Below are 26,344 nucleotides of genomic sequence, written 5' to 3' on the forward strand. Positions count from 1 at the left end.
TTCCCATCAAAAATGTATGAATGATTTGATGTATCTAGCATTTAATGTTGTCAGTATATTTTATTTTGGCCATTCTGATGAGTGTGTAGTGATATTTCATTTTGGTTTTTAATCTTAATTTCACCAGTAGCTAATGCAAAATGCTTTTAAGAGGTAAAATATTAGTACAGTTATTATCACTAAAATTGAATTCACTGGCAGGTGTGTGGTGTGTTATGCAGTGCTGTTCAAGATATGGTCTGTATGTGGCAGCATCTTATTGGAAATGCAAATTCTCAGGCCCCAGTCCTTACCTTTGGTGGTGAAGTCCAGGAATCTGTATTTTAACATTCTCTCTGGACTATTCCTATGTGTGCTACAGTTTGAGAAGTGCTCATCTAGAACTGCCCTGTCCAATATGGTAGTCAGTAGCTACATGTAGCTCCTAAGTATTTGAAAGATGATGAGTACAAATCGAGATGTGCTGTAAATGTAAAATACACACTAGATTTTGAAAGGTTGCTGCTATGAGCTGTGAACGACACTGGGATTCTTGGCCTCTGGAGGAGGAAAATTTGATTCAGGGCCAGTGACGAGGCTTGATCACTCAGAGCTTTTTGTGTAATATAGTTTTATTGAAGTATAAAAGATATAGAGAAAGCTTCTGACATAGATATCAGAGAGGACAGAAAGAGTACCCCCTTGTTGGTTTTTAGCAAGGATTTTTATACCTATTCAGATCAGATCAGATCAGTCACTCAGTCATGTCCGACTCTTTGCAACCCCATGAATCGCAGCACTCCAGGCCTCCCTGTCCATCACCAGCTCCCGGAGTTCACTGAAACTCACGTCCATCGAGTCAGTGATGCCATCCAGCCATCTCATCCTCTGTCCTCCCCTTCTCCTCTTGCCCCCAATCCCTCCCAGCATGAGTCTTTTCCAATGAGTCAGCTCTTCTCATGAGGTGGCTGAAGTACTGGAGTTTCAGCTTCAGCATCATTCCTTCCAAAGAAATCCCAGGGCTGATCTCCTTCAGAATGGACTGGTTGGATCTCCTTGCAGTCCAAGGGACTCTCAAGAGTCTTCTCCAACACCACAGTTCAAAAGCATCAATCCTTCGGCGCTCAGCCTTCTTCACAGTCCAACTCTCACATCCATACATGACCACAGGAAAAACCATAGCCTTGACTAGATGAACCTTTGTTGGCAAAGTAATGTCTCTGCTTTTCAATATGCTATCTAGGTTGGTCATAACTTTCCTTCCAAGGAGTAAGTGACTTTTAATTTCATGGCTGCAGTACCATCTGCAGTGATTTAGGAGCCCCCCAAAATAAAGTCTGACACTGTTTCCACTGTTACCCCATCTATTTCCCATGAAGTGATGGGACTGGATGCCATGATCTTCGTTTTCTGAATGTTGAACTTTAAGCCAGCTTTTTCACTCTCCACTTTCACTTTCATCAAGAGGCTTTTTAGTTTCTCTTCACTTTCTGCCATAAGGGTGGTGTCATCTGCGTATCTGAGGTTCCTGATATTTCTCCCTGCAATCTTGATTCCAGCTTGTGTTTCTTCCAGTCCAGCGTTTCTCATGATGTACTCTGCATATAAGTTAAATAAACAGGGTGACAATATACAGCCTTGATGTACTTCTTTTCCTATTTGGAACCAGTCTGTTGTTCCATGTCCAGTTCTAACTGTTGCTTCCTGACCTGCATACAAATTTCTCAAGAGGCAGACCAGGTGATCTGGTGTTCCCATCTCTTTCAGCATTTTCCACAGTTTATTGTGAGCCAAACAGTCAAAGGTTTTGGCATAGTCAATAAAGCAGAAATAGATGTTTTTCTGGAACTCTCTTGCTTTTTCCATGATCCAGCAGATGTTGGCAATTTGATCTCTGGTTCCTTTGCCTTTTCTAAAACCAGCTTGAACATCAGGAAGTTCACGGTTCACATATTGTTGAAGCCTGGCTTGGAGAATTTTGAGCATTACTTTACTAGCGTGTGAGATGAGTACAATTGTGCGGTAGTTTGAGCATTCTTTGGCATTGCTTTTCTTTGGGATTGGAATGAAAAGTGACCTTTTCCAGTCCTGTGGCCACTGCTGAGTTTTCCAAATTTGCTGGCATATTGAGTGCAGCACTTTCACAGCATCATCTTCCAGGATTTGGAATAGCTCAACTGGAATTCTATCACTTCCACTCGCTTTGTTCGTAGTGATGCTTTCTAAGGCCCACTTGACTTCACATTCCAGGATGTCTGGCTCTAGGTGAGTGATCACACCATCATGATTATCTGGGTCTTGAAGATCTTTTTTGTACAGTTCTTCTGTGTATTCTTGCTACCTCTTCTTAATATCTTCTGCTTGTGTTAGGTCCATACTATTTCTGTCCTTTATTGAGCCCATCTTTGCATGAAATGTTCCCTTGGTATCTCTGATTTTCTTGAAGAGATCCCTAGTCTTTCCCATTCTGTTGTTTCCTCTATTTCTTTGCATTGATTGCTGAGGAAGGCTTTCTTATCTCTTCTTGCTATTCTTTGGAACTCTGCATTCAGATGTTTATATCTTTCCTTTTCTCCTTTGCTTTTCGCTTCTTTTCTTTTCACAGCTATTTGTAAAGCCTCCCCAGACAGCCATTTTGCTTTTTTGCATTTCTTTTCCATGGGGATGGTCTTGATCCCTGTCTCCTGTACAATGTCATGAACCTCAGTCCATAGTTCATCAGGCATTCTATCTATCAGATCTAGGCCCTTAAATCTATTTCTCACTTCCACTGTATAATCATAAGGGATTTGATCTAGGTCATACCTGAATGGTCTAGTGGTTTTCCCTACTTTCTTCAATTTAAGTCTGAATTTGGCAATAAGGAGTTCATGGTCTGAGCCACAGTCAGCTCCTGGTCTTGTTTTTGCTGACTGTATAGAGCTTCTCCATCTTTGGCTGCAAAGAATATAATCAATCTGATTTCAGTGTTGACCATCTGGTGATGCAAAGAAAATTTATACCTATTAGCAAGCTGCTAATTAGAGAAAGAAAATGCCTCAAAACTGAGAAAGTTGCACCAGACACTTCACCCACAACATGCATTTAATATAGCATTGGCACAAGGTGAGTTATCCTGGGTCATAAAACAATTGACATGAATCTTGAGGAAAGGCAGATTTCCAAGCAAATACATAGTTTCATTAACATAGCTTAAGAGAACATCTTCATAAGAAAAACGCATTGACTAGCTCAAGGTTTGAGAAAAGTTCAGGCAACCAGGTGTCGTCATGGCAACACAGAATTTTAAAAGAAACCTCCTTTTAATTTTGTATAGAGAAGGGAAAAAAACATCTGACACTTGTAGTTTGTTTCTTCCTGCCACTTAAAAGAGTGAAAAAAAAGTGTCTGTTACTTGCAGTCTATTTCCTCCTCTTGGGGACCCCAAACCTTCCTGCCTGTTACCCTCTCAATTTCAAAGTCTTATCATCAAAAAAGAAACCCATAAAATATCTCATTAATTATTTTATATTGGTTCCATGTTGGATATGGTGAGTTAAATAAAATATATTATTACATCCCCTGTTTATTTTCACCGTTAGAAAACCTTAAATGACATAAGTGAGTAACATATTTTCAGCACTAATTTCTAGCATAGAGAATATTTGAACCATGTCTCAAGGATTTTACCATCTCCATCTGCTCCACAGTAGAAAACACAGAAATATGGCTAATACAATTCAGGTATATAGTTAGTCCACTAAAATTCAAGCTCCATAAAGGCAGAGACTTGTATATGATGTGTATCACTATATCCCCAGCTCCCACCTTGCCAGGCATACAGTGGGTGCTGCAGAAGTATCTGTTGAATGAAAGAATGAGTTAAGCATAGTAGTCCTGGGTCCTAATATAATGTCTGGTGATTGTAAGTGCTCAATTAATATAACATAATTGAAAGAACCATACCCAAGTTGGACACTTCAGAAAATATCTGACTCATTCAAGACCTTTGCTTGTGAAAATAAAGAGGGCATTCAATTTTTATGATATTTGTTTTCATCCCTTTATATGTTTAGTTTTACCCACTCATTCTTTAGATGTTTTACCATCTGTAGTTAAGGCTGCTGCTGCTAAGTCGCTTCAGTCATGTCCGACTCTGTGCGACCCCATAGATGGCAGCCCACCAGGCTCTGCCATCCCTGGAATTCTCCAGGCAAGAACACTGGAGTGGGTTGCCATGTCCTTCTCCAATGCATGAAAGTGAAAAGTGAAAGTGAAGTCGCTCAGTCATATCCGACTCTTCGCGACCCCATGGACTGCAGCCCACCAGGCTCCTCCGTCCATGGGATTTTCCAGGCAAGAGTACTGGAGTGGGTTGCCATTGCCTTCTGCTGTAAAATCTTAGAGAATTCCCATACAACAAAATCTGTGCTTTTGGAGTAGTGAGCTGAGAAGACAAAGAGAAAAAAACTGACATTTACTGGACAGTACTTGACTGACATTCTACTAATTTTTAAAAATACATGAAGATTATACATATTTAGGCAACATATGCCAAAAGATAATACAGTGAAATGCAACCCTCCCTTCTCAGGGGCAGTCACTGTTATCAGTTTATATTGCCTCTTCAATAGAAAATTAAAGTACATATGAGCATAAATAGAGTGATGATAGATAGACAAATTGATGGATAGTAGAGTGGTCTATCTGTGTAATAACTCATTTAATCCTCTCAATCACCCTAGCTAGAGAAATTTGTTGTCCCCACGTTATAATTGAGGGAGCTGAAGCTCAGTACCACTGGATACCTTCTCCACAATTTCATAATTAGAGAACAGTGGAGCCTGGATTCTGAAGCTGATCTCCAATGGCCTCCCCATTCTTTGACTTGGAAAGATGAAAGCCTGTCAGCCACAACTCTGATCTTCACTGCCCATCAGCTTTGTGTAGGATATGTCAGGGGAGTGTGTAATTTCCTCGGTTCTGACTCACTGCAGCAAAGATTTGAAATGGCAGACCAGTGTTACAGCTCGGTTACAGCTGTTTTATTTGGCAGTCAAAGGATAGTACACCCTCAAGGTGTGAAGGTGGGCTGACCCAAAAGGAGAGAGGCTCAATCTTGGCTCCTCTTTTTAAATGTTTTGTCTCCTCCCCTTGAGCCTGCTCTGTGTAAATTGGGCTAGCCAGGAAGGCTGTTTGTTTCACCTGAGGTTCTCACTCCAGTCCTCAGATTTTCTTTTGTTTCATTTTTGTGGGCTTTTCCCTTTCTTTGTCTTTTAGCCACCACCATTTTGGACCCCTTTTTCCTATTCTAACTACCTAACATTCCCCCCTCAAGAGGTGGGTGGCCCTATTCCCAAAGAATTGGGGTCTCTCTGGCTACTTCCTGCCGAGCTGGGACACCAAGGGGCATTGGGCCTCCCCCTCTTGCTTATCGCAATCCTCAGAGTCATTATAGCGGTGTCCATCTAAGGGTGAGTGATATTTCCCATGGTCGGGTGTGGTTGAACTGGCACCACATGTTGTAGCTTGTTGACCTGAGCACAGATAAAATGGGTTGGACAATTGATAATACATGGAGCAATCATAAGCAGCATCAAATGGTGATAACAGGGATTAGTAGGGATATTAGCCAACTCCAAATCCTCCCTTACCAGGAGAAGGATTCCCAAGAAGAGATTGTAGCCACCCCGAGAATGCTCCAGCTCGTTCTTTGAGATCCCATAGGATCTGAATGTTTTTCTTGAGGACTGTGAGACTTTCTTTAACTTAGCTCGAGGTATTTACCCAGAAACAACACATTTCATTCAAGATGGCTCAAGTCCCTCCTTGTTCAGGGATCAGGAGAGCTATCTCCTATCTATTTTGGAGTATAACCCCTTCCAGGCTGTGTTGGCTCTTAAGAGCTGTCCTGAGAAATCTCATCCCCAGAAACTTAATTTTGGGGGTGTTCATTAGAATGGCACTCATTTGTGGTCCTGAAACAGTTTTCTGAGATCTCCCAGGGGCTCATAGGTGTATTGAGTGTCTTCTTCTGTTTTTTTTTTTGTTTTTCCCATGGCTTGACTCATGAGTAGTGAATCCAGGAATCATGTCCTGAAAACTTGACTGCTGTAGGGGTAGAAAGTATTACAGCGTAGGGGCCCTTCTATGTGGGCTGGAGTTGAGCCTTTGGGGACCCATCTTTCCAGACTTTAATTAGGACTTGAGTCACTGAAGCATATAGTGGTGGCTCTTTAGAATCTTTTGGGTCCTGGTTGACACCCCACAAGAATATATCTTGTTGGAATTGCCCAATGACCACAGTGTAAGACTCGAGGGTCTGAGCCTCTGGATCTAGGAAGAGGTCATTGGAATAAACAAATTTCTCACATATAGCATCTCATAAGGACTAAGACCAACCTGTTCCTTAGGGGCAATAGAGGTGTGGAGGAGAGCTATTGGTAAAGCCTCCTTCCATCCCAGGGAGATCTCCCGGGTTATCTTTTTATCGCTGATTTTAAGAATTAGTTGGCTCTTTCTACTTTTCCTGAAGACTGAGGCTTCCAGGCACAATGGAGATAATAAGTAATGCCCAACGCTTTAGAGACCCCTTGGGTGACTTTAGAAGTAAATGATGTCCCATTGTTACTTTGTGATGACTTGGGCAGGCCAAATCTCAGAACGATTTCATGGAGCAGTTTTTTACCATCTCCTTAGCCTTCTCAGTCTGGGTGGGAAAACCTTCAATCCATCCTGTGAATGTATCTATCATGATTAGTAGGATATTTATACCCTTGAGAAACTGGCATCTGGGTGAAGTCCATCTGCCAGTCTTTTCCTGGCTAGGTCCTACACCGTTAGACAGGCTGGGCCAGCTGGGGTCTTTGAGCTTCTTGGGGATTGTTTAATTGGCAAGTGGGACAAGAGGAGGCCAATCGCCTTACAGCTGTTTGGAGGCCTGTTCCTCTGAAGGACCTTTCTAGTAATCTTTGGAGGGCATTCTCCCCTAAATAAGTGGTGGTGTGTAAGGAGTTAACCAACTTCCATTGAAGGTTCCCAAGCAGAAAAAGGAGTCCCTCCTTTTGGAACCACCCCATATGATCTTCCTGAAAGCCCTCACTCTTAGATTTAAGAGTCTCACCTTCAGTATATGAAGGAATTTCTGGCAAATTAGCCTGTGGAACTAAGGTGGCAACCACTATTACATCACTTTTTTAATGCTGCTCTCTTAGCTGCCTGATCATTTGCTTGGTTCCCTCGTGCCACTTCTGTGCTCCCTTTTTGGTGTCCTTTACAATGGGAGACTGAAACCTCATCTGGCAGATGGGCTGCCTCCAAGAGCCTAAGGATTTGATCACCATATTTGATTGGGGCCCTTGGGTGGTCAAGTGACCTCTTTCTTTCCAAATAGCAGCATGTGCATGTAGCACCAGAAAGGCATACTTGGAGTCAGTGTAAATGGCTACTCTTTTTCCTTTTCCAAGCTCTAAAGCTTGAGTCAGGGCTATAAGCTTAGCCAATTGGGCTGAAGTACCTGTTGGAAAAGGTTTAGCCTCTATGGTCTCAAAATTGGAAACTACTGCATATCCAGCTCTTCTTTTTCCATCCAAGACAAAGCTGCTTCCATCAGTGTACCAGATTTCCTCAGAATTGGTTAGAAGATCTTCTGACAAGCCCTCTCAGGGTTTTGTCCAGTAATCCAAAGTTTCTAGGCAAGAGTGAAAGGGGAGAGAGCCCTTGGGGGTAGGTAGGAGGGTAGCTCAATTAAGAACCTCATAAGGGGATATAGTCAGGCCTGGATTTTCCATCAGCACTACTTAATATCTGAGGATCATTTGATCAGACATCCATAAATGGCCTCTCCCATTCAGGAGTTGTTTCACTAGGTGGCTGGTAAAAGTAGTTAGTTTGCCCCCAAAGTGAAAGTGAAAGTGAAGTGAAGTCGCTCAGTCATGTCCGACTCTTAGCGACCCCACAGACTGCAGCCTACCAGGCTCCTCCTTCCATGGGATTTTCCAGGCAAGAGTACTGGAGTCGGATGCCATTGCCTTCTCCGGAGAGTTTAAAGAATCTTCTATCAGGACTGCAATAGCAGCAAGATTTCGAAGGCAGGGAGGCCAGCCTTGGAAAGTTGGGTCGAGGCTCTTGGATAAGCAAGCTACAGGCTGGGGCTCAGGTCCCAACCTTTGAGTTAACATTCCCAAGGCTATTCCTTCATTTTCATGCACATACAGGTGGAATGCTTTTTCTGGGTCTGGCAATCTCAAGGCTGTCCTTGAGTTAAGGCTTGTTTTAGTGTATCCTCTGCCTCCTTTTGAGGACTTCCCCACATCAATGGGATTAAATCACCCCCTCCCTTCAAGCTTTCATATAAGGCCTGGGCAATTAGACCATAATTGGGTGTCCAGATTCTACAATACCCGGTTAGCCCCAGGAAATCTTACGGTTGTTTTCAAGTCGTGGGGGAGGGCAACTGGAGGATTCCTTGTACTTGATCAAAGGACAACCTCCTAGATGACCCATGTGTAATCTGAACTCCCAGGTAGGTGACCTTTGTCTCGACCATCTGTGCCTTAGCACAGACTTTATATCCCCTCTCTGCCAAAAGTTAAGAGTCTGAATTGCATGTTGTTGGGCATTTTTCTCATCTGGAGAGCAGACAGTAGGTCTTCTACATATTGTAGTATTTTCCCAAAGGTCCCAGAATCAGATCTAGGAGATCCCGGCTAAAAGCCTGCTCAAACAGGTGGGGGCTATCTCTGAACCCCTGAGGTAATACTGTCCAAGTCATCTGTTGGTGTTTTTCTCCTGGAGCCTCCCAGTTGAAGGCAAAAAGATATTGGGATTCTTTAACCAGTGGTATGCAAAAGAATGCATCCTTAAGATCCAGGACTGTCAACTACTTGACACTGGGCAGGATTTATCCCAAGAGTGCATAGGGATTGGGTACTGTGGGATGGAGGGGGACCACAGCTTCATTTATAATCCAGAGATCTTGAACCATCCACCAGGTCCCATCCTTTTTCTTTACAGGGAGGATTGGGGTGTTACATGGTGAACTGGTGAGGACCAATAGCCCACAGGCAAGGAATTTTATTAGCGATTGTAGTCCTTTCCAGGCTTCTCTTCTGAGAGGTATTGTTTCCAGTTTGGAAGCCAAGTGGGATCTTGGAGGACAATGAGGACCAGTTCAGCTTGGTGGGCTTGTACAAGAGTTCCCTGGTCCCAAACCTGGGGGTTAATTTTGTCCTCCCATAGTTTTTGGTCCCTCCCTATTGGAGAGGGTATACTGGGTTCCTCAGTAGTAACCAGAAGCTGTAGAAAAGCTTCCCGTCACAAGGGTGGTCCCCAGTTTAGTGAGTTTATCTCTTCCCAATAAAGAAGTAGGACACTCAGGGACCACCAGAAACTGGTGGGAAAATATTTGTCCATTCCAGCAACAAAGAAGTGCTTGGGTGAATCTTTTTGTAATTGTTTTTCCTGTAGCACCCAAAATGGTACAGGTTTGGGAGGAGAAGCCTCCAGAATAGGAGGTCAGGACAGAGTAGCTAGCCCCTGTGTCAACCAAGAAATTCTCAGACCTACCTGCCACATCCAGCTGCACCCTTGGCTCCAGCCCCGTGATGATTATCTGTGACAGGCAGGCTGGCTGGAACGGGCCGCTTCAGTCCTGTTGAACCATCGTGAGGGAAGGCTTGGTGCTTGGCCTTGAGGCTCTTGGGTCCCAAGGGCAGAATGCCACCCAGTGTCCCAATAGACGGCATTTGTAGCAAGCCATTTAGGAGACTTGTCATGGTTTGGACACTCTTTGGCCCAATGTCCCACCTGTCTACAGATTAGGCATTTGCCTTGTGCCTTGTCCTTTAAGAACTCGGGGTTTGCCATAGTGCTTCCCTGGAGGATGGCCAGCATCTGGGTATGCCTCGTCTCTTTCCTTTTCTCCCTTTCCTCGGCCTTGACATCCCTCTCTTGTTCTCTGTTATAAAAGGTACTGGTGGCTGTCTGGACCATCCCATTTAAAGAAGCAGAAGGGTCCTGCTGCTGTAGTTGTTGTAAGTTTATCCTAATATCTGATGCACATTGGGACAGGAATTTGTCCTTTAAAATCACCTGTTCCTTGTAAGAGTCGAAGTCCAGATTGGTAAACTTTTGGAGGGCCTCTTTTAGCCTTTCCAGAAAGGCAGTGGGGTTCTCGCTGGACTGCTGACTTATTGCTGAGACCCAGGCATAGCTGATTACTTTTTGCTGGGCTGCTTTTAGTCCTACCTTTACACAGATCAGAAAGTGATCCCTTTCCCAGATGTGCTCAGGGTCATTATAATTTCAGTTAGGATCTGAGGAGGGGACTGCAGTTTCCCCCACTGGATATTTATTGCTTGACTTGTTGAAGCCCTGTAGCATACCCTCAGGCTTCCTTTATGACCCTAGCATATCAGGGTCAGATAAAGTTTGACTCAATATGACCATAATGTCCTTCCATGTCAAGTCAAAGGCCAAGGTAATGTGTTGGAATGTATCTATATATTTGCCTGGGTCATCTGGATAGCTTTCCAGGTCTTGTTTTATCAGTCTTAGTTCTAAGTGGGAGAAGAACTTATGGACCCAGGTTGGTCCAAATTCTCCTCCAGTTTCAACTAAGGGACATACTTGAGTTGGCTTCTGTGGAGGGGGTGCTCCCGGATATGGGGGCATATTTGGATACAAGGAAAGAACACCAGGCAACTCAGGAGCCATGGGAGGTGAGCCTTCATGGGAGGCTTCCTTCTCTTGGTTGTCTATGCCTAACACTATTTGCCTAGTAGGCTCACTTTTAGGGCATACAACAATCCCATACTTAAGACAGAGTTCCTTCATATCTCTTAGGTGGAAGAAAATTTGGACATAGGGGATCTCTGTCCATTTCCCTTATCTTTTGCAGAATAGGTCTAACTGTAGGATGGTATTGTAATTTAAACTCCCATCCTCAGGCCAGTGTTCCTTATCCCCCAGAGAATACTGTGGCCAGGAAGTGGCACAAAAGAATTTTAAGCAACTTTTCCTTAGAGGATCAAACAACTTTCAGTTATCAAGGATGTATCTCAAGGGCACCTGTAAGGAAGTTGATTGGTTATTTCCCATCTAAAAGACAGTGATGACAGAGAGAAAAAGAAAAAAGGAGAAGAAACTAATAGACCTTCTTCTATTTTTATGGGTGGACTTCCTTAGGGGTGAGTCTTTCTAAAGATTATCCTACCCAGTACTGTTGCAACCTGAGAGCTAAGGGTCAAGGTGCAGGTCCCCAGGGAGTTTGAGGCTTGACAATCTCCTAGAGATCAACATTTCATTGTCATAGGCCCACTTTAGGTAGTAACAGAAGTAATGGCAAAGGAGAGGGTTACCTGGTCCTGTTAGGGGCATTAAGAGTATTTTAATAATAAGCTGAGTGGTAATGTTGCCTACAAGGGGGCAGGGTCTTGGTTGCAGGAGTTAGTAAGTGACTTGAGAACAAATTGGTAAGAGGCAACAGACCAGGTGTTCCATAAAAGTGGAGTGGAGATTTGATCGGGGTTATGTTTGTAACCTTCTCCTTGGAGAAGGCAATGGCAACCCACTCCAGTATTCTTGCCTGGAAAATCTCATGGATGGAGGAGCCTGGTAGGCTGCAGTCCATGGGGTTGCTAAGAGTCGGACACGACTGAGTGACTTCACTTTCACTATTTTTGTAACTTTAGGGGAAGGGTGGTAAGGGTTTGGGCCCAAACGGCCTGCAGGATTCACTCCCAAAGTGGCAAACATTGTCCCTGGAAGCCCAATTGCTCTTGAAGGGATGCCACCAACAGATGGACCTCTAGCAGGCACTGTGGGCCTGTCACCCGCCCTAACAGGTTCACTGAGAGGCGCTGTTGATACACATGTTGTAGGAAACATGGAAGATGAAGGCCTGAATCTCTAGAGGGATTGGATATTATACAGTACTTCCCTCCCAAGGGCCAGCTATTTTCTGGTTGTCCCTCCAGAAGATTGTAGAGGCAACATTGTGGGCCTGTAAGGGGCTCAGGAAACGAGCATGAAACAGGAGGGAAGGGGCCAGGGCACAACTTTTGAAAGAATGACATAGCCCAAGGGCATAGGCATAACATAAACTGATTAGAATCAAATGGGTCCAAGATGGCAGACAAGTCAAATTCAACTAGACCTTGATCCTCAATCTGCAAGCTGAATGACACACCCAAAGGCTCCATGACAGTTCCAAGGCACTATCAAAAGACCAAGGAGTGGGTGGCTCCCCAATTGTTGGAAAGATCCTCCAACCCATTGGCATATGACATCGGCCAGCTGACAAAAACTAACCACACATTTCACGGCCAATGCATTCACCTTCTGTGATGGCACACACTCTGTGGCCTGTGCTTCTCTATGAATCCAAACAAATCTGCCTCTTACCTATCACTGTGTCTCTCACTGAATTTTTTTGCAATGAGACATCAAGAACCTGAGCTTCATTAGGTCCTGCCATATGAGTTTGAGTCCCAATCTTAGGTAAACAGTTTCAAACACAACTTCTGGAGATGGAAAGATGATGACCTGCCCAATATTTTGTAAACAGTGGCACAGATGGAGAGAGGAGCTGAAGAATGGGAGAAAAAGCAGTGGGAAAAGCATGCCGAGGAACCCCCTTCATAGCCTGTCAGAAAAACTGCTAAATGCCTGACCTGTACCCATAGTTTTCATTGGCCTGATCCTTGGCACAAAGAAGATTAAGAACAGAATAACCCTCACCCACTTGGGCAACAGCTACTGAGGCATAGCAGATAGTGGAGCCTTCAGTACACACTGGGTAGTAGCCCGTGCCAGAGACCCTCAACTGCACCCACTGCTTCTCACCTGTTCACAGGGGGTTCAAGGAAACAAGAAACTCGAGATTGTAAAGGAATTAAGATTTGTTAGCCATATGTCCTTCCAGCGATTGGGGCAAGGACCTCTTACCTTAACTGGAGGTCTTCTGGAATCTGAGACTGAGCTGTGTGAACTTTCTGCTGAGTTTGTTTTTGCTGTCCCTGTTTTCAGCATACTAGGCTTCTCGTCACTTCCACTGGGCTGGGTTTCCTTGGCATTCAGCTTCCACCACGTGACCTTTTGCCACGTGACTGTTGTCGGGCTTCTTCTGTGCTTGGTCTCTGCCTCATGGGGCTGAGCTGAGGTTGTTTCAGCCAGGTTACATCCGAGTTATGGCACCAGATATATCATCAGGGGAGTGTGTAATTTCCTAGATTCTGTCTTACTGCAGCAAAGATTTGAAATGGTGGACCAGTGTTATAGCCTGGTTACAGCTCCGTTTTATTTGGCAAACAAAAGGTAGTACACCCTCGAAGCATGAGGGCAGGCTGACCCAAAAGGAGAGAGTCTCAATCTTGGCTCCTCTTTTTATATGTTTTGTCTCCTCCCCCTGAGCCTGCCCTATGTAAACTGGGCTAACCCAGAAAGCTGTTTGTTTCACCTGAGATTCTCAGTCTGGTCCTCAGATTTTCTTTTGTTCCATTTCTGTGGGCTTTTTCCTTTCTTTGTCTTTTAGCCACCACCATTTTGGACTTCTTTTTCCTGTTCTAACTACCTAACAGTAACATCTCTTTGCCTGCTGAGAAAAATGAGATGAAATCCTATTTTCACCACTATCCACCACCTTAACATTCACTAAAAAAAAAAAAAAAAAAAAAAAAAAAAAAAAAAAAAAACTTTCTAAAAACACGTGAACAACAAGCAGAGACTTGAAACACTGTTGTTAATCAAGTTTCTGAGGAAACACACAATTAGGTTCCCTTTTCACTATGCATATCTGTATCTATCACTGTCACAGCTAATCAAGGTCTTTACTCCAAACTTATTTGGAAACTTTTTTGCCAAGTCATCACTAATTCTGATCTGGAAAGTTCCCCTCTAAGAGACTCTTCCTGGAAGAGGGCATGGCAACCCACTCCAGTATTCTTGCCTAGAGGGTCCCATGGACAGAGAAACCTACTGGGCTACAGTCCACAGGGTCACAAAGAGTGCAAGCATGCACAAGAGACTCTTAGAACCAGAGTTTCTGATTAGGTTGGAATCAAAGTCTTTGCAGCTCTTACTTCCCATTTTGTACATCCTCACAGGTACAAACAAATGGTTTCTGTCTCTACATTGCCAAATGTATTGCTTTTACAGACTCTACGTTAATTAGAAAGTTATGTCCCAGTTCCTTCCTGTATTCCCTCCCTCGCATGGCAGTAGTAGAGGGGCAAACCACATCACAGCAGATTTGCCAAGAATGAACTGAACTTATAAACTCTGAATATGGTCCTTTTCTTATCTCCTGGCAAAGGATCTTTCCTGTACTTCTTCCAGCTCCAGATCTAGTTATTGCATGAACTTACATTTAATTGGTTTTTTTGTAATCCTTTACACCTAAAACTTTTATCATTTACCTTTTGGTTGTTTTAGTAAAAACATTTTTTGAAATGAACTTTTAAAGAGGTTTGAACTTTTCATCATGGGCACTTTAAAACAAAATAAATGAAAAAAAAAAAAGAAAAAGAAAACACACATTGACCAGAAAACAGAGCCGAACAAAAATGTTTAAAGATTGTTGCATACAGTGGGGTGCTGATAAATTTTCAACCAGTTCTTAATGATGTGTGTGTCTGTATACACACACTATAAACTGTATTGACATAAAGGAGATGTAGCACACAATTGTATAAGTGATAATATACAATAGACTTTATTGTAAATTCCATATAGCCAGTTGTTCTCACAGAATGCATTCACTGGTTTTCGCTGAGCATTTATATCGTTATTCATGCATATATTCATTTGTTCATCAATGATGAGAGCAACTTCTTTGCTGAACTGGATGATGGTTCTCAAATTCTAGAATATTTCTGACTTTTTGTGTGCTAGTCACAATGTAAAATCTTCAGCTTTGTTTGTTTGTTTAATCTGCTTTAGAACCCTCTCCTCCATTCCTTTCTTAAGTCTGAAGTGACAATCAGAAAAGCAATAAATCAAGCCCTAGTTTGTAGCATTTGCCAATTCCTTTGATGTAAATACTCCCACTACAGCTGATTTTAAGTCATGCAGGGTTGGGAAGACTTTTTACATCATTACAAGGAGTAAATATGATAGATATAAATAACTCCTAGAGCATAGATAACAGTAAATTGCGACTTCCCTATTGGTCTAATGGTTAAGACTCCGCACTTTTACTGCAGGGGGCATGGGTTTGATCCCTGGCTGGGAAATTAAGATCCCTCGTGGCACTGCCAAAAAAAACAAATAAAAAAGTAAATTGTCTAAAAACATTAGAAAGTGATGAGTTTTGAGGATTTATTAGCTTTGTTATTAATAAAATGTATTTCATTGTAAGTTTTTAACAACCCTCATGAAAATGTCTGAAAATTTAATAGTTGACTCCCTCAGGCTGATATAGGTCATCTCCAGCTTACCCCTGGCTCATGTGTTTTCTCCTCACAGGTCGTCTTGAGAAGCCAAAAATTACTCAGAGTTTCGTGACATCTGTGAACAGCACCTGTAATGTCACACTGATGTGCTCTGTGGATAAAGAAGAAAAGAATGTGACATACAGTTGGAATCCACTAGGGGAAGAGGGCAATGTCCTTCAAATCTTCCAGACCCCTGACAACCAAGAGGAGACTTACACATGTACAGCGTGGAACCCTGTCAGCAACAATTCTGACTCCATCTCTGCCCAGCAGCTCTGTGCAGGTAACCAAGCATCTCTGGCCATCTCTTTTGGAGTCTCAAAATTCACTCTGACCTGCTGCAAGGCCTGAAACTGGCCCAAGTTCTCCAGAGGAAGGTGCCTTCGTTATGCCATGGCTGGACCCAAGGTGCTTCTCTTCCTAGTAAGCCCCAGAGAACAGTCCAAAGCCTTCTGGCAGATGCCAGACATTTCAGGGTATTCTGAGGCAGTCCCCACTCAGCTGCCTGATTCAGTTTCTGATCTTGACCTTTAATAGCAGGCAGTACAGTTTTCCTTGTAGCTTTGGCACTCCTGGAGGGCACCTGGTATGGATAGTGCTCTTGAATGTGAACAAGCTTGCCTAACCTCTCTGGCCCATCTCCCGAGAGTCAAGTCTCATTGCATCTTTTGTTTTCAGACATCACAATGACCCCTCATACTCGCCACACTGGACTGATAAGTGGGCTGGCTGTGCTTTCTGTGCTTATAATCATTCTACCTTCAGTGGTTTTGTTCCTTTTGTGCAAGAAAGGAGAAGGTAGGAGATTTTCTCACAAGGTAAATGTAGAAATGTACCTTCATTTTTTCTGGGGTTGAAGTCAGTTATCCAAGGTGGGGTGGAAATGTCCTTTGTTCCAGGGAATTAATCTTTCTAGACTCCTCAGTGCCCCATCTTACCATGTCCCAGAAAGACAGCCCCGATTACTGTATTACATTACCCTGAATGGTCTTCCAAACATGTTTCTGGGATCAGCAGGATGCCATGGGTCCAGAACTTGGGTCCAAGTTTAAGTGAGTAAGTAACTGTTAGTCGCTCAGTCGTGTTTGACTCTTTGCAATCCCAAGGACTGTAGCCTGCCAGGCTCTTCTGTCCATGAAATTCTCCAGGCAAGAATACTGGAGTGGGTTGCCATTTCCTTCTCCAGGTCTCCTGTAGGGAAAATCAGAATTGGACACCTCAAGTCAAAGAGAGCCCCTGGGTTCAAGTTTAGCACTGCCATTAACAAGCTGTGCTCCATGGGGCACAGGTATTTACCTCTCCGACTTAGTGTTCTCACACGTGAAATAAGATTTGGACTAAGTCTCCAAGGTCACTTCCAAGTCCACCAAAACTGACCTTTGAAATGTCATCGAGGGACAAGTACTAGTTGTCACTAGATCCCTTTGGGTCCCTCTGGATCATTCTGTAATTGTAACCATTCTAAACTCAGAAAACCTGATCTTGGGCCCTAGGGGAGTCCACCCTCCTATTCCTCTTAATTCTGTGTCCACTCAAAATCTTCCTTTCCCACCCATCATAATAGCAACCATGGATGTAGAGAGGCTCTACCTCTGATTCCATGTTCCTGACTCTCTTTTGGGTCTGATTCCTCAGGTTCCTTCTGGAAGAACTTCAGTAAGAACCCTGGTAAGTTCTCAACCACTAGTTTCCCTGGATGACAACTGGAAGAGATGAGTTCACAGTAGAGTGGTGAAGCCTAAGCTTGTACTTTGCAGACATCTGGGGTGAAGGTCCCAGCTTGACCATTTATCAGCTACCAATTATTTTATCACCGTCTTGGTTTTCTCAGTTGTAAAATACACGTAAAACCAGGATGTGCAGCATATACTTACTGAACAGATTTCATGAATTACACATATAAAGTACTTGGCCAAGTGCCTGGTACATCGTGAGTACTTAGATACTATCCTTACAATTTACATACCTGGGCTTGGCACAGAAGGAGGCATCCTGGGGGAAGAGAGTCTGTAATATGAACTGTAGCTCAAATAATCTCTTGATGGGGAGAAGTCACACCACCTCCTCAGGCCATAGGTGATCTTCAGGGCTCCTCAAAGAGGCCTTTGCCCTCAATCCCTCACAGCCTTGTTGAAGGGAAGAAGGCCTATTTTTTCATCTGCAAATGAAATAAGAGAGAGCACTGAATCTGGTTCACTCACCAAGTCTGAGGCAGGGACTGCTGCTGCTAAGTCGCTTCAGTCGTGTCCGACTCTGTGCGACCCCATAGACGGCAGCCCACCAGGCTCCCCCTTCCCTGGGATTCTCCAGGCAAGAACACTGGAGAGGGTTGCCATTTCCTTCTCCAGAGGCAGGGACTGGGACAGGACTAAACTCTGAAACACTTGATCCCTGTAATAATAGCACTCAGCCCAGACCTGTTGTCTGCAGATATGTTGGTGCTTTGGAATATGAAGGCCCTCAATTCTGGCTATCTGTTTTCAACTTGACCCTCAAATGTTTCACATTAGGAGCAAAGAAAAGCAGTACAATGGGAGAAATGCATCTATTAGTCCATGAATTCTTAAAACATTAATCACTCAGTTGTGTCCGACTTTTTTCAATCCCATAGCCTGCAGCCACCAGGTTCTTCTGTCCATGGAATTCTTCAGGCTAGAATACTGGAATGGGTAGCCATTCCCTTCTCCAGGGGATCTTCCCAAACCAGAAACTGAACCCTGGTCTCCCCTTGTAGCTCAGCTGGTAAAGAATCTGCCTGAAATGCAGGAGATTCCGGTTGTATTCCGGGGTTGGGAAAATCCCCTGGAGAAGGGATAAGCTACCCATTCCAGTATTCTTGGGCTTCCCTGGTGGCTCAGATGGTAAAGAATCTGCTTGCAATGTGGGAGACTTGGGTTCGATCCCTGGGTTTGGAAGATCCCTTGGACAAGGGCATGGCAACCCACTCCGGTATTTTTGCCTGGAGAATTCCAAGGACACAGGAGCCTGGCAGGCTACAGTTCATGGGGTCACAAAGAGTCAGACATGACTAAGCCCAGCACAGTTCCCATATTACAGGCAGATTATCATCTGAGTCACTAGATGAACCCTGAATTCTTAAAAGTAGGAATTCTTAAATTCCTCTCACTGAGCTTGGCAGGTAGAGAGTTTAACAAATGTTTGAATCAATCAGTCAAGTAACATATATGTGTGGAGTACCTCTTACATGTCTAACACTGAGGTGGTAAAAGAAAGATATGTACCAGAAGAGACCAACACAGTGTGTAACTAGAGAGAATCAATCTAATTGAAAAACTAAGACCGTCACGTGAAAAGACTGGCCATACAAAGCAGTCAATGCTAAATGCTGGAGACACTAAGGAAGACCCTGGGTGGAAAAGCTACCTTCAGTGCCCACACAGAGATTGGGGAGAATCTCTTTATCCTAATGTGAACTGAAAAGAATTCCCACTGAGCTCTGGGTAAGACCTGAGCCAGGTGTCTCCTGTACCACATGGCATCCCTAAGAAAGAGACAAGCAAGGATTCAAACATCCATCTCAAGACGACAGGAGTCATTTAACCTCTTGGGGTTTCATTTCTTTATTTGAAAAAAGAGGACATTAAATCATCTCTAAAAATTCATCCACATTTTCATGTACTGTGGTTCTATGCTTGTTTATGACTCAGATGCTTCCTCAAAGAAAACAATATACACATACATCACAGTTTCAAGAAACACCCAGCCAGCAGAGTCCAGGATCTATGATGAGATCCCCCAATCCAAGGTAAGGTGGTGCTACTCACAGGTCTCCACCACCACCCCAAACAGGGAGTCATGGGTAACAGCCACAGGCCAAAGGCTGGGGGTGCGGGATCTGACCAAGAAATACCATGTTAGGGAAATGATCCTTCGAGTCTTTCTATGAGGACAAGAAAGTGGCCATGTGTCCCCCGCTGGTAGCCTCCTGGACTTGAGACCTCATGCTTCTAATTTTGGGCCTGGCTCCAGGTTAGATGTCATGACTAAGAGTAAAGCACCTTCTATAGGGGACCCATACCAGGGGAGCCTCTGATACGAGGGGAGAGTTTTATGTGGCCACTGACCAGTAAACAAGTTGCTAAGGGGATTTCAAGTGCACAAAACAGAGAGAGGTCCACTTGAACTTGACTTCTTGGTCTGGCTGCAGCAGCAGCTTATTCTCCACAGGCTGATTCACTCTGTCCCACAGCCTGGCCTCCCACCTTCCTTTTACCTTTCTGCCCCTCCTTCACCTCCACCCGTAACCAGGCTTCCTCATGGTATCACCTTCCTCTGTCCTTCTACCAGCCTGCTCTCCTGAAGTCTCCAAGGAGAGAAAGGGAAATTGAAGTCTGCCTGGTCAATCCAGCCCTGTACTTGGACCAATAGTTCAGCTGGGTTCGTAGAGACCATGGAAAGCTAAAATTCTGATTAAGCAAGACTCAGTCTGACCACCAGACTGTTCTTCTTGGCTTCTGAGGTTCTTGTCCAATTGCTACCTATACCCACTCCAACTTCACCCTGATCCTCTCCACCTGGATGGGACCAAAGGTGAAGCTGGGAGAAGAGACCACTTAGTGAAAGTGAGAGCAGGGAGGGCTGATGGGCAGAGGAAGAAGTAAGAGATTTGCCTGGGCTCCCTCACTGAGGGCAAGATGGGTGTTTTACAGGTGCTCCCCACCAAGGAGGAGCCAGTGAACACAATTTACTCCATAATGCAGTACTCTGATAAGGTAAAGTCTGTCTGATTTTTATCACTGTTGTCCTGTCTGTTCCAACTTTTCTTTGGCATCTTATCTAACCAAACAGGAGTAAAATGGTTCCCTTGGGACTCTGTGCTTCTCAGGATTAATTGCTGATAGCCTTGATCTCCTTCCACACATGCACACAGCTCTGCTTCCCAGGTCCAAGGCCATTTACAAGCTGGCTTCCTTGATTTCTGTTCCCAGCCTTTCCATGAAGGAGCATCTAGGTCTCTGAACTGCAGTGTGGAAACTTCAGCCTTTAATAACATCCAGAGCCACTGCTAGCTCACAGTGTATAAATTGGACGGCAGGTCTGCCATGCCCCAGGCAGACACAGGGCCACACCAGATGCACAGATAGGCAGGGAGAACACAGGTTGAATCCCAGTTGCCACTGGTTCCCTCAGCAGACCTTCACAGGGTGACATTTGTAGTGCTCTAGTGATACTCATGTTCCCTGTGCCCCAGCATCCTTCTCTCAAATATGCAAAGAGGGAAGGCAGGTCCTGACCTTTGACAGGACTTTCAGTTTGGGGAACCTGTTTTGGTGTTGTTACTATCTGAAAGTCCTTGTTCCCACCACAATCAGGACAGCTTTGGGGTCTCTGAGTGAATCCAATATTTTGGAAGTGTTTCTGTCTAATAGCTGAGCTAATAGGCAGGAAGCTAACCAGGAAAGATAAATTTGAACCCAGATGTCTAGGGAGAAAGGGATGATAATGATAACAAGTGACGAGTGGGAGGAAATATTGGGATGTCAAAATGGAATGCAAATGAATTCATGAATAAGAATTAAAAGCTGATTCTATGAGTCATCTGTAAGCTGGACAAGTAGGAAGGTCATAAGGGAACTCAATGCACAGGTCAGTTTGAATGTCAAGATAAACCAAGTGCCCTGGAGAATAAGACAGAAGGACTTTGACTTCCTCAAGGACCAGAGATGGAAGGAGAGAGAAGAAAAGGAAGAAAATGAGTGAGGAAAGAGGAGGAGGGGAAAAGGGGAAGGAGAAGCAAGTGAGAAGCATGGAGCCAGCATGTCTGCACCAGGATTAGAAGGAGAATGGGAGGAAACAGAAGAAAATACACTGGGAAGTAGTAGATTTGAAGGATTAATCAGGGACTCCTGGATTGAGACATCTCATAGTAAACTCTCTAGACAAGTTGGTTGGCAATTACTAGTTTGGTTAGTATGTAATTTAAAACCCAGGACTCAATGAGCCAGTGGAAGAGTTGTCCGCAGTATTCTAAGTAACTATAGCATATGACACCAGTGAAAGTGGGGCACCACTACATATAAGCCAAGGTGAAGTTACTGGGGTAAAGGAGAAATGAAGGCTTAACTAGGAACAAGGAAGGCAGGTCACATGAGCCTGAATGCCGCTTCAAGCCTATAATCAAAATCAATGCAGATACCTTCATTCCCACCTGCTATTTTTTCTGAGTTAAGAGGGCTTCCAAATGGAGTGACTGGAACAGAGGTAAGGGACTCAGCAAAGAGCAAAATCCTACTACCCCAGAGTACCCCAGAACCAGGAAAATCTAAGGTGTCTCTCTAAAGGCTCCCTGTGGGACTGGAATTCCAGAGCAGTGCCTTTACATCAGCATTTCCCTCTTCTCCCTTTTGTACAGATGGAGAAAACCAGCACTCAGAACAGCAAACCTCTTGGGACTTCAAGCTATGAAATTGTGATCTAGGCTCCCAGATGGAATTCTCCCCATGGAAACTGAGCTGCAACCACACATACTGACAAATGATCCAGACCGAGACTTCCTCTGCCCAGACCTTACCCAGAAATTACAGATCACCAGATTCCAACATGTAAGCAAAGAAGGAGACATTCTGTTGCTGGGCATAACTTGTACTGAAATACACAAATGGATCATGCCCTTTCTAAGATGGCTCACTTCCTAACAAATAACAAGGCAGATCCCTTGGCACAGTGCTTCCCATTCCCATCCTTCTTCACACTGCAGCACATGTAGAAAATAATTTTTATGATACAATTGAATAAGCAATCAAGATTGCTCATGGCTGGAGGCTGAATATGACTGGAGGGGATGACTCTTCCCAGCAATCCCATATGTGGAGCATCAATATTTACACACCTGTAACCTGCCATGACACACCACTTAAGAGCCTCTGTTCATACTCAATATATGGGAGAAGCCCTGGTGCATGGCCTCACCCAGTCCCCCTATACCTTGGGCAGATAAGCCTCTCACTCAAGTGCATGACTTGATGTATAGAGTGTAGACTGCATTTCAGGCTCTGTTTGTCCCTTTGCCTGGGAACATTTGCTCAGGCTATACCTGGCTGGACCAGCCCAACCCTATATCACTGTGTGGCATGGAAAGATGTCAGAGCTGTGGGTCTCAGCTGTGCAGACACACTCTTCCAAAAGAGTGTTGGAACATGTTCTTTCTGTAGGGACTAGACTTCTGGGGCATTTTTCTTTAGACTCCACTTCAGAAACCTCATAATATTTTTTTCTGGCTAAGTTTTCCTTCTGTATCCCTCTGTAATGGTTCATTTGTGTGTCAATTTGATTGGGACATGGGTTGCCCAGATATTTGGTTAAACATTATTCAGGGTGTGAGTGTGAAGCATGAGATAAGCATTTGAATTGATAGACCTTGTAAAGCAGATTAATTCTCCTCCCCCTCCCTCCATGTGGGTGGGCATCACCATATCAATTGAAAACCTGAATAGAAAAAAAGACAGAGTAAGGGAGAATCTATTCTCTCTCACTGCCTGACTGTCTTTGAGCTGAGGCATTAGTCTTCTGCCTTGGATTTATTTGGACTGGAACTTCCACCATCAGCTTTTCTGGTTCTCAGACCTTTCAACTCAGACCTCTTTAGCTTGCTTACAGATCTCAGAATTTCTCAATCTCTGTAACCACATGAATCAGTTCCTTTATAGCTATTTCCTATAATTCTGATTCTCTACAAAACCAGGCTAAGATACACCCCAAACTGCCTGATCACCATGAAAAAGAAGGCATCTTCAATAAAGCCATTCTCCAAAAGAAACTCAGTTCAGTTCAGTAGTTCAGTCATGTCCAACTCTTTGGGACCCCATGGACCACAGCATGCCAGGCCTCCCTGTCTGTCACCAACTTCCAGAGTTTACTCAAACTCATCTCCACTGAGTCAGTGATGCCATCGAACCATCTCATCCTCTGTCATCCCCTTCTCCTCCTGTCCTCAATCTTTCCCAGCAGCAGAGTCTTTTCAAATGAGTCAGCTCTTTGCATCAGGTGCCCAAAGTATTGGAGCTTCAGCTTCAATATCAGTCCTTCCAATGAACACTCAAGACTGATCTTTAGGATGGACTGGCTGGATCTCCTTGCAGTCCAAGGGACTTTCAAGAGTCTTCTCCAACACCACAGTTCAAAAGCATCAATTCTTTGGTTCTCAGCCTTCCTTATAATCCAACTCTCACATCCATACATGACCACTGGAAAAACCATAGCCTTGACTAGATGGACCTTTGTTGGCAAAGTAATGGCTTTCTAATATGCTATCTAGGTTGGTCATAACTTTCCTTCCAAGGAGTAAATATCTTTTAATTTCATGGCTGAAATCACCATCTGCAGTGATTTTGGAGCCCAGAAAAATAAAGTCAGCCACTGTTTCCACTGTTTCCCCATCTATTTGCCATGAAGTCATGGGACCAGATGCTGTGATCTTAGTTTTCTGAATGTTGAGCTTTAAGTCAACTTTTTCACTCTCCTCTTTCACTTTCATCAAGAGACTCTTTAGTTCTTCTTCTAACTACTCAGCTATATTTCTGGCATTTTAGGGAAACCCAAACATCAAAACAAAAGACATTTAAGGAAGCAATCATTCTCCAGAGGAGCTTGGGAGATGATAACACACATTATGAAACTGTGTCCACCCAGTTACTAAGGCTTAGCCCAGAGAGTGGTGGAGTTCAAGCTATGGTTAGTGACCCTCCCTCTTCCCCTAAGGGGAACTTTCAGGTAAACATTTGAAAAAATTGTTTCCCTCATGTATTAACAAGCATAACCAGCTAAATCCTAAACCACCATGAACAATTCCAGTCTCAATAACAGAAATGAACTGTTTTTAGACAGAATGAAGGTTTAGTCCCCATTAATGGGCCCATAGAATCATCTAGCCCTGACTATCATTATCACTGTGTTGGGGGCTTCAAGATCTCCAAAGTATAAGACGCACATGATGTCTGATTTGGTCTAACTACAGCACAAACACTACAGTCAAATCCTGAACTACATGCTACAAGGGGTGGAGTGACCCAACACAGTCAGAAGAGACCTCATAGAGGAAATGAAGCTGAAGGTGGACCTCAAGGTGTGGATGGGATTTGGCAGAGAATGAAGAAGACAGATGGCCTCCAAGTGAGGAAGGCATAGAGAAAGAAAACAGCAGGACCTGTGTCATGTATTTTGAGTACCTCCCCAGATACACCATGCATGATCACAGTCCCTTGCCTATGTGTGGCATAGTGCTCTGCTGGAATGTATGGCCCCATCCCTTGTTCATTTATACATCCTTCAATGCCCAGCTCAAATATCACCTTATCTATGAAGCTTTCTCTAGTCAAAATAACTATGGTTCTTTTTGCACTCCTTTCCCCACCCCTATGGTCTTTCTGTCACTAAAACTCATTTCATTCTACCTTACAGTATAGATAATTGTTTGTTTCCTTATGTATTGTTCATTACTTAGAGGCAAGGCCCATGACTTCATGATCATGAAAAGGTGATCATGGGACGTATTAGCTTTATTCATCTCTGCCTCTATCATCAGCCAACATGGTGCCTTGTACCTTACTTTATGAGCTATAAATGCTGTTGAATAGAATTGAAAATGATCAGCTCGCTTGAAAAAAGGGTATATATTGGAAGTACTGATGAATAGAAGCCAATAAGCATAGTGGAATCAAATTACAGCAAGCACTAAATATCAGCATGAAAATATCAGAGGCTATTCCCAGTACAGGGGCATTTGGAGGGAAAAGATTTTCAGAGTTAGACAGATCTTCTTAAAACATCAAGTAGAGCAATGAACCAGGTGTAAGGCAGTCACCCTAGGGAAGGGTATGGAAGAAGAAATAAGAGACATAGTCTCAAAGGATGGAGAAGTTTCAAAGTCACACTGAATAAGATATTTTTCCTAAAATAAAAGTACTTCTTTATGTGAGTTGAGAGATCACTCATGAACATATTCATTCTGTAACTGCTGCCCTTGCCTCTCCCTGATGTGCTTACTGAGTCATGTTCTTAGTATTATTCTAATTCCCCAGTAGAAAGTAGGGGTTGGGGAAGAAAGGAAAGAAGGAAGGAAGGGGAAAGAAAGGAAGAAAGAAAGATGAAGGGAGGAAGGAAGAAATGAAAGAACTAGAACTAAGAGTTCCTTGGGTCTTCCCAGGAGAACAAACCTGGGGTGCAGTCAGCGCACAGAAATTCTTCAAGTGACTTTCAGGACTCAGGAACACCGTGTTTGATTCTTTCCTATGAATCTTCTGATTTATGAAGGCATAAGCTACTCACCGCATTCCCATTCAGTTCTCAGATTATCCTTCTGTAATATGAATGGGATCTTATTTTCCCCTTCACATCTTTCCATATAAGCTATATTATGACCAACAGGTCTATAAAATCAAACTATTCTTTCAGTGGAACAGAATCTGTACTTTTTAACTGGTAGAAAATTGCTTTACAATGTTATTTTGGTTTCTGCCATGCAGCAACATGAATCAGTTGTAATTATATATATCCTTTCCCTTTTAAGCCTCCCTCCCCTGTACCCATCACACTCCTCCAGGTCATCGTAGAGCTCCAACTGGGATCCCTGTGCTATACAGCAACTTCCCACTAATTATCTCTTTTACATATAATAGTGTATACATGTCAATGCTACTTTCTCAATCTGTCCCACCCTCACCTTCCCCCACTATGCCCACAAGTCCGTCCTCTGCTAGGTTCATCAGTACCACTTTTCTAGATTCCATATATATGTGTTAATATAAGGTATTTGTATCAGATACTTGTATCAGACCAAGATGTGCCAGCTTTTTTTTTAGTGTTCTTTGAAATTGAAATCTCAGGGGCAGAGGCCTGTAGTGGAAAGCAGTGCTAAGGCAAGACATTCCCTCTCAAGTCACCATGGGCTTTTTACCAGGGAGAGAAAGTGAAAAATGCTACAGATTTTTCTGCAT

The 26,344-nt window shown here is 43.6% G+C and overlaps 1 protein-coding gene across 8 annotated transcripts in view; it reads left to right on the forward strand.

The window, feature by feature from the left end:
- CD84 (CD84 molecule) overlaps nt 1-23,169 on the forward strand; it is a 42,695-nt gene extending 19,526 nt beyond the window's left edge. For 2 of the 8 annotated variants that reach the window (XM_025287520.3, XM_006047552.4), the window contains 6 exons: nt 15,424-15,675; nt 16,071-16,190; nt 17,028-17,060; nt 19,061-19,158; nt 20,063-20,125; nt 21,766-23,169. In XM_025287520.3, coding sequence (XP_025143305.3) covers nt 15,424-15,675; nt 16,071-16,190; nt 17,028-17,060; nt 19,061-19,158; nt 20,063-20,125; nt 21,766-21,831 — 632 coding nt within the window. In that variant the 3' untranslated portion in view covers nt 21,832-23,169. Of the gene's footprint in view, nt 1-15,423; nt 15,676-16,070; nt 16,211-17,027; nt 17,061-19,060; nt 19,159-20,062; nt 20,126-21,765 lie in introns of all 8 variants that reach the window. The other 6 variants (XM_025287518.3, XM_006047554.4, XM_025287517.3 and 3 more) reach the window with 6 other exon arrangements.
- The last annotated feature ends 3,175 nt before the right edge of the window (nt 23,170-26,344 follow it).

This window comes from Bubalus bubalis, chromosome 6, assembly GCF_019923935.1.
Source record: "Bubalus bubalis isolate 160015118507 breed Murrah chromosome 6, NDDB_SH_1, whole genome shotgun sequence".
Taxonomy (NCBI): Eukaryota; Metazoa; Chordata; class Mammalia; order Artiodactyla; family Bovidae; genus Bubalus; species Bubalus bubalis.